This window comes from Electrophorus electricus, chromosome 7 (assembly GCF_013358815.1).
Source record: "Electrophorus electricus isolate fEleEle1 chromosome 7, fEleEle1.pri, whole genome shotgun sequence".
NCBI classification, from domain to species: Eukaryota; Metazoa; Chordata; class Actinopteri; order Gymnotiformes; family Gymnotidae; genus Electrophorus; species Electrophorus electricus.
The window spans coordinates 4,125,321-4,133,850 of record NC_049541.1 but is presented as its reverse complement, the minus strand read 5'-3'; the positions used below and the strand labels follow the sequence as shown (position 1 = coordinate 4,133,850).

The 8,530-nt window shown below is 51.3% G+C and overlaps 1 protein-coding gene across 1 annotated transcript in view; it reads left to right on the top strand.

Annotated features, from left to right (window-relative positions):
• The window catches only part of LOC113582871 (midnolin-like), a 12,359-nt gene extending 5,950 nt beyond the window's left edge, over window positions 1–6,409 (top strand). Inside the window, exons 4-7 of the mRNA XM_035527806.1 lie at window positions 2,703–3,059; window positions 3,438–3,540; window positions 3,715–4,002; window positions 6,038–6,409. Coding sequence (XP_035383699.1) covers window positions 2,703–3,059; window positions 3,438–3,540; window positions 3,715–4,002; window positions 6,038–6,300 — 1,011 coding nt within the window. The 3' untranslated portion in view covers window positions 6,301–6,409. The remainder of the gene's footprint in view (window positions 1–2,702; window positions 3,060–3,437; window positions 3,541–3,714; window positions 4,003–6,037) is intronic.
• Window positions 6,410–8,530: the final 2,121 nt, after the last annotated feature.

Sequence of the window (8,530 nt, the reverse complement as noted above, 5' to 3'; positions counted from 1 at the left end):
AGAGAGAGCGAGCGCTTCACTCATCCTTGTGCTCTTTGAAAGCGGTGATGAGATTCAGTGGCCGGCCATTTTCACCCTGATTAAAGGCCAAGCTATGTGGCCCCACAACCCACGAGGACATCCGTTGCCGGCTCGCGCCCAGATGCGGCGAGCCATTTCTCCGCAGCGTGCGTGACTCCGCTCTGACGTCATCAGGTCACAGAGGGATCGGCGTTCGCGTGTAAGCGGCTCGCTCGGCGTTACGGCTCGCCGAGGCGAAACAAAAGGCGGCGGCGGCGGTCGGTGGGTGGGTGGGTGGTTGGGGGGGGGGGATTAGCCTCTGTTAAAGCGCGGGAGCCGAGGACGGGGAGCACCTGAACACGTCGTGCGTGTCGCAGCGCTGACTCGAGAGTCTTTGTCGAGCCGCAGCTGTTGCGCGGCGGGAGGGGTTAAACTGGCCTGAGTTCGACGTGTGACATTTTGACAATCCCAGCTCCTTCTGGAGAGGACCGAGTCTCTCTGTCTCTCTGTCTCTGGTTGCGTCAGACAAAGAGAACCTACTCCATCTGCCAAGCTGAAGGCAGTCAGAGAGACGAGCTCATGTCGGTGGTATTTCTGTCCCCCACCCCTCCTCCCTCTCGCTCTTTAAAAAGCAGTTGCCAGGGGAGTGATGTCTGCAAACGATTTCTTTGAGCTTCTTAAAGTTGAACATGCCGCTGCCCTTTTCTGTCGCTTTTTTTCCCCCTCACTGCTTTTGCGCGCACCCACCTGCACTACTTTAATCCGCCTTCATCTGCTGCTACATGCTGACCTCAGCCCACACTTCGGTCACTCCCGTCTGTTACCCCCTCCTGCCCCGCCGCTCGTCCCACAACGCCGGAGCGTTACCCCCCGCGCGGCCCCTCGCAGCTCAGTGGCTGCACGGCCAGCGTGTCTTGTTTGTCCCGTGAGGTCCTGTAACGTGGCATGTTTGTGTTGTCTCCGCTGCGCCCTTACAAAGGTGGGCTTGATTTCCTGGTGTGTGTGTGTGTGTGTGTGTGTGTGTGTGTGATTTAGACTAGACATCTGCTGTCTTGAGATGCTCGACTTGAAAACGGGTAGGTTAAGAGTCTTTCCCTCAGGGTCACAAAGGGTTGTGTGCGGTAGTCAAATTTTTTTTTTTTAGCTTTTCTCTTTTTTAATTGTGCTAGCAGTGAAAACACTGGCGGGTGTGAATGCTCAGACTGTGCCTGCTGAAAAGGTTACTGTACATTTCCCATACTCCTCTTGTGTCACCCTCCGCCCGCAACCGTGACCGATGCCTAGCAGAGAGATGAGAGCTGTCAATCAAACTTAATGCCACTTGCCCACGCACAAGCACTGCAAACACACAAAGTAAATGCACACACCTGTGCTCAAACACACACCTACACTTGGGTAACCTTTATGCTTGGGGTTCCCAGGAGGTATCTACTCGGAGCCTGTCGGAATGTTTAACTTTTAAGCCCTGTGTGTTCGTGTGTGAATACTTGTGCATGTGTGTGTGTGTCTGTGTCTCTGTGTGTGTCTGTGTGTGTGTGTGTTTGGTTTGTGGTTGTGTGGGGCCTACGTCTCACATCTCAGAGGAAGGCTTCCACGGAAACGCCTAGGGTGTGCCACTCTGGCGTCACAGCTCAAACACGAGACATCAAAGCTCACGTGCCCCACTTCACAGGCAGCAGGTCGAAAAAAATCACACGTCATAATTAATATACATTTGATGCTAAAATTATAATGTCTCTATAAATGGCATCGTGGTAAGTACAGAGTCATGCAGTGTAATATTAAGAAAACATATTTGTGATGTGCTAAATATTCATGTGATATAAGATACAGAGCGAAAGGGGCTGTATATGAAAAATGTTCCATATTCATGCCAAAAGTAATACGTTTTGCACATCATCAGTGTACATAAACTCATAATCATAAATGGTTTTTACAAACCTTGTGCACATGGTTATCTGCAGTCATCAAACTACTTACTTTTGAAACAGCAGATGATAGCAGATTGTCATCATATCTTCTGTCTTTCTACGTGTAGTATCTTCGGTTTCGTTTAAGGGGATTCTCATATCCCTATTCTCAAACTCCTACCAGCACTCACTCCAGCTGTGCGCTGGGCTTCTTCCCTCTCGAGTGCGTGACTCATTCCAAGGCCCTCCGAGCTGCAGCGAGTCTTTCCTTGCAGCATGCCCAGCGTTCCAGCGCTCTGTGCCACAGCGGAGGGGCGTGCCTTTGATGTTTCTTGCCAGGGGCCGTCAGTGAGCCAGCACTGACTTCACCGCTGTGGTTTGTGATTCGCTGGCGTCAAAGCTGGCTGGCTCCCGCTCCGCGGGGGCCGAGATCGAGGGGTGGGAAGGTGGGGGCCCATCAGGACAGGGAGTCTGGAGAAGGGAGAAGGTTTCTCTTCCAAGGGGGCATTTAAGGTCTGGTGGTCAGTAAGCCAAAGCAGAGACAGAGTGGCGTGGGGAGGGGTTGACGTGGACAGCCGTTTCCGTGGGGCAGCGTCTGTCCGGTCGAGCGGGTTTTGCGGAGAGAGGCAATCCCCTCGGCTCCACCCGAACCTCTTCTTGGGCGTTTCCTTTCCGATACGGCTTGGGAAATAAGCAAGCAGGATGTTTCCCAGCGACGTCACAGTCGGAGCCCCGCACCGGGATGGAAGGAGTCGCGCTGACACTCGTGTCCCCTCTCTTCCTCCTTCCCAGGTCAGCGACTTCCTGTCAGGCCGCTCCCCGCTGACCCTTGCCCTGCGCGTGGGCGACCACATGATGTTCGTGCAGTTGCAGCTGGCGGCGCAGAGCTCGGCCGGGCAGCAGGCGGCCGCTCGTGGTCCTGCCAGTGTGGCCGGGACGTCCACGGGGACCTGCGGGGGCGGTGCTGGACACGCCTACATCCCGGCCGTCGCCCACGGCAGTCAGAGGGTGGCACCTGGATCCCACTCTCACCCCCCACACCTCTCACCCTCCTCCAGTCCTGTCCTTTCCCCAGGCTCCGCCCATCAGAGTCACCTGCCCACAGGTACTCACAGCCCCACTGCTGGAGCGGCCACGTCCTACCAACAGGTAACAGCCGACGGGTCAACTCACACACTGCATGCTGGGAAATGACCCAGTCTGTGTCAGGGTATTACTTATCCATATGTCCCGTTGTACAAACTGTCTTTGAGCTGGGAAAAACGTGGGTGGTCTTTAATTAATGTGGTTCATTTTTAACGAGTGCTAAGATGGAACATTATCTGTTAAGTTATTGACGGGACCGAACACAAATCACAGGTCACTCTTACTTTGTCGCTATGGCGACGCTTTCCCACAGCTCTTGCAGCCTCGTGTTCGTCAGCAGAAAGCGCTGCACGTTTAGCCTTTGGGTGAAGATGAGTGTGGTTCTAATATATATGTGTGTGTGTGTGTGTGTGTGTGTGTGTGTGTGTGTGTTTCTCTCAGGGCGAGTGCGGGACCCCGAGCTCCTGGCCCAGTCGTAAACCAGGAGCCGTGATTGAGAGCTTTGTTAACCATGCCCCTGGGGTCTTCTCAGGAACCTTCTCAGGTAGCACTTGGCCTCCCAACCCTCCCAGTCTGGACATGAATATTAACAAAGCAATAATGCATAATTAACAATCTCATTTTCTTGGTCATAATAAAAAATCACAGTGTCCTTTTTCTCTGTACTCTCGTCTCCGCCCACTGTCGCGGTCTCCGCCTCCACCTCTCGCTCCTGCAGGCACTTTGCACCCCAACTGCCAAGACAGCGATGGCCGCCCACGCCGTGACGTCAGCACCATCCTGCAGATCCTGAACGATCTCCTGAGTGCCACACGTCACTACCAGGGCGCGCCGCCAGCGCTCACCCAGCTCCGCTGTCACACCCAGAGCCCCGCCTCCCCCCAGGTGTCGCCGCCCACCTCGCCTGCGACCGCTGAACTCCCATCAGCCCCACCCTCGCCGACATCATCCTCACCCACTTCTGACAGGCCACCCGTCTGTCATGGCCGGCCAATCAGGACCAATGGTGAGCCAGAGCTAGCGGTCAGACTGATGGCAAGCTGCCCGCACCCACACACACATACACACACACACATACACACACACACACAGACAACGCATGCAGAGCAGATACACACAGATGTGCCCACACACAGACAACCATTATGCATGGGGTTCCCTAATGCCCAATAGTGTTTTGTGCTCTTGGGGTGTGTGTGTGTGTGTGTAGCTGCATGTGAGCAGTAAGGGGTGTCGTTTTGCTCTTTATGCACTACCCACGTTGTTAATGAGTTGATTGCTCTCTGTCTGTGTTCCTCTGCATATTCCATATTACACAGCCCTTTCAAGCAGTTCTACGTCAGGCAAGCACCCCCACTAAACCTCCCCCAGGCTAAACCCCCCCAACCCAGACTACCCCTGTGTTTCCACCATTCTGCTCCAGATCTCTAACCTCATCTGTGAAGCATGTACATTTTCCATGACACCGTGTTTTTGTCTTTATATGGAGCCATCTACACACGTGCACGCACGTGCAGGCTTGAACGCACACACACACACACACACACACACACACACACACACACACGTAGCAGATAGAGTGTGTATTGTGGAGGCGTTGACAGAAAAGAGAAGAGCACATAACTGCAGCTTCATTCCTCAAGCGTTTTTGGCTGTGCTCCGCTGACTCTGAGGTGAGCGATGCGTTTAACCTCAGACTCCGGTACTAAAGCGAAGCTTTTGACTCTAGCGCTCAGTCACATGTGTGCACACACACACACTGACAGCAGTTAAAGGGGAGGGGAAGAATGATCTTGAATCAGGGCCTTGCTAAGTTTACACCACTTATTCATCCTTTAGCAGGTTACACGCACACACGTACACACATGCACATCGCTTGCAAAACACACACACACACACACACACACACACACACACACACACACACGCAAAAATCTAGCCGACCTCAAAACTGTCCAGGAATGGCTCATGAACTCTGTCCTAAGATAAATCTCGGTGCCTAATCTCAAATGATAACAGCCATACTGGTGAACATTAATCTGTTCCTCTCTCTCACACACACACACACACAGACACACACACACAAGGCACACACCTTAGCCTGTGCATTTCCAAGAACAAGCGTGTGATATTCAGGCCCTGGATCATAATAGCTGTGTGTTCTAGCTCCCAGGAGCCAGCTGGAGCCTGGCATCTGGGCCAGGGCGTGCGCATGCATGCTGTGTGTGTGTGTGTGTGTGTGTGTGTGTGTGTGTGTGCATGTGTGTGCGTGTGTGCGTGCGTGTGCGTGCGTGTGTGCGTGCGTGTGTGTGTGTGTGTGTGTGTGTGTGTGTGTGTGTGTGTGCGCGCGCGCACGCACTCGGGCAGTGGAAACATGCTGAAGGAGTGTAAATGAGGCATGAGGCATGAGGCATGAGGCATGAGGCATGAGGCTAGCCCAACCGCACATATGTGGAAAGAACAGCCCTCTTACATCCCCCTTCACCTCCCTCCACCATGTCTCGGACCCCGGCCAGTGGGGGTCTGCCATCCTATCACACCGCTGGCCGGACTATGTGTGTGTGTGTGTGTGTATGTGTGTTTGGGCAAGGGCGAAGTTTTTGGCATGCATACTTGTGATGGTTTAATAATGCTAGTGAAACCGAAAGCACCGGTGATTCCCTCAGACCTAAACTCCGCCAACTGTGAGCAGACTGGAAAAACCAGGCAAGGTTTGGGTCTGATCAGTATCTGCATAACCACACACGTCCAGTTTTACATTACATGATATTTCCTCTGTAACGTCATCCATACCTGCAGAATCGCACGAAGGGCAATCGTGGTTATTTTAAAGAACTAAATAAGCACATTTACCTCAATGACTGATTCAATAAGTGTAAAGGTCTTCCTAATTCCTAGTGTGTTAGGAATGTGTTACATGTTTGTCGTGTGATTAGCGCCACACTAAGAGAGTTACTGACAACAACACAGACAAATGTAATGGTTGGGAAAGAATATTTCACAATAATGAAAGCGCTCTCTCTTTCTCCCCCCCCCCCCAGGCGAGCCCTCCCGGCAGACGGAGAACCGGGCGACACGCTGTAAGGTGGAGCGTCTGCAGCTGCTCCTGAGGCAGCGGCGCTTGCGGCGACGGGCGCGGCGCGAGCCTCGCAGCCCGTACCCCTGGCTGGCGGCGCGCAAGGCCGCCCGCAGCCGCAGTGCCAGCAGCCTATCCAGTGACGGCTCGCTGGACCTCGACTACGACGAGGCAGTCTGGCAGGCCGACGTCCCAGCCGACGTGGGCTCCGAGTTCGCTGTGGCGTGAGGGGCAGGGTATGGAAGCCACACACCCCTTCCCTCCCCGAGAGAGAGAGAGAGAGAGGAGAGAGAGAGAGGGAGGAGAGAGAGAGAGAGAGAGAGAGAGAGAGGGAGGAGAGAGAGAGAGAGAGAGAGGAGAGAGAGAGAGAGAGTGAGAGAGAGTGAGAGAGAGGAGAGAGAGAGAGAGAGTGAGAGAGAGGAGAGAGAGAGAGAGAGTGAGAGAGAGGAAGAGAGAGAGAGAGAGAGAGAGAGAGAGAGAGAGAGAGAGAGAGAGAGAGCACAGGCTGGAAGAGCAAGACAATTTGTCTACATATTGGTGACATGGCAGAACACAGAAAAGACAGTGGTGATGGGACATCAGGTCCAGACACCCAAGAAACACAAGATGCCTGGACTGCCTCAGGAAGAGAACTCCTGTTCAGCTCCTGGACGGACTCCTGGGACTGTGGACAGTCAGGATCCTTTCTGAGTCCTGGTGAATTCAGTCGAACTTGGTTTACAAGTGATCCCATGCTTTCAGGACCCTATACTCCCCTATTGGGCATTGAAATTTTCACATTCTGCTCACGTGACCTTCTCAACATGGTGGTAGTTTTGGTTGATGTTGTCATTACAAATTGCGTCATGTAGCATTACAAAGCAAAGAATTCAGGTTTTTCGTCTCTGGTTTCTAACATTTTGCACACGTTTTTTTTTCTTGACATGTGAGCATTAAGGTTTTTTTTTCCTTTCTTCAATCCTGAGCTCGGTTGAAAAGCTGCAACAAATCATTCTTGCCTGGTTGAAACTTGGCATGTCATCGTGATGCCAAACTAAACGAGTGTTTATTACATAAAGGCACTTTTCCTTGCGTGTTTAATTTATAAGTGGAGCCACCATATATTCTACACTTTTCCAAAATTGTGTGCACATGTCGTGAACTGTATCTGCTGGTTAAAGTATTAAGGTGACATACAGTGCCTCTGTTTACCTTGTGCTGTACTGAAGCGTCAGATAACACATCTGAGTATTTTATTTGCTGCTACAAATGATGTTACAAAGGACAATATACAAAGATTCGGGGTCTTGTCTGGTCATTCATCTCATCGGTAATTCTGCAGAAATGCACCACATGTCTACTACTTTTATGTCAGGTTGGTCTGATCACCTTTAACTCCCTTTTACATTTGGTTTGAAGCAACGTCCACGTGGTTTTAGAAGGATTCGTGCCAACTTTCTGTCTAGCATTCCACTCTGTGAGGCCACTGAGCTAAAGCCTTGGCCTGCTGATTAACGAAGCCCATCGCTCTCGGAACGCTTGCGTGGCTCAACGTGACCAGTGGACGACACGTTGGGGACGGGACGGACCTCGTACGCCGTGGCCTTACCCGCATTTGCAGTGGAGAAGGGTGCAGGCACTGGGAACTTCCTGTGGGTCCTTTAATTGCTTTGGTTTTGTTTCGCCTCTGCTTGTTTTCCTTTGTTTGTCATGTCCAAGCCGTCGCCCGGAGGAGCGCTGTTCCAGCGGCGGCTAAAGCGAGCAAAAGGCCTCCGTGTCGTAGCAGTCGCCCTTTTCCACCGAGAGGATCAAATTAAATGCTCTTTTTTTGTGTAAGCTCACGATATACCATTTGTCCCACGTTTCTGAGCTATCGTCTCCTGTCACGCTTGTCTTTTCAAAAATATAACTCGAAGCTTGACTCTTCATAATCTAACAAAAAGTAACAAATGCGTTCGTGTGTATGTGCGCACATGCACATACACACGCATGCAATATTTAAGAAGAGGCAGAATCGAACCTTATCGAAATATTCATGACACGTTTCCACGAGCACTTCTGTTTCAGGACCCAGCTCCCGAAACATAATTACCTGTATGCATGGAATGCGATGTAATTTATTTGAAAGAGGTTGAATTGATTATATGAGTAGTTAATGAGGAACTGTATGCATTTTTGTAGAGGACATTGCTTTTTAAAGTGGGTGATGGTGTGATACCAATTTCTGTTTGCGCTACGCTTTCTGTCGCCTGTACTGTCTTGTGACCTCAGAATGGCAGGAGTCTGAGATGAGCCTCACGCTGGGCCAGTGTAGCACACTTTTATAACTGGTTTAATTTATAATGCCGATCTAGTAACTGTGAAAAAACGGTATCTGACATTTGCTTTCTTCTACTTGTGTGTTCTTTTTCCCTTTTTTGTGTATTTTTTTCAACAACAACAAAAAAAAAGATGAAACCTGGGATTGTAAAAATAGAAT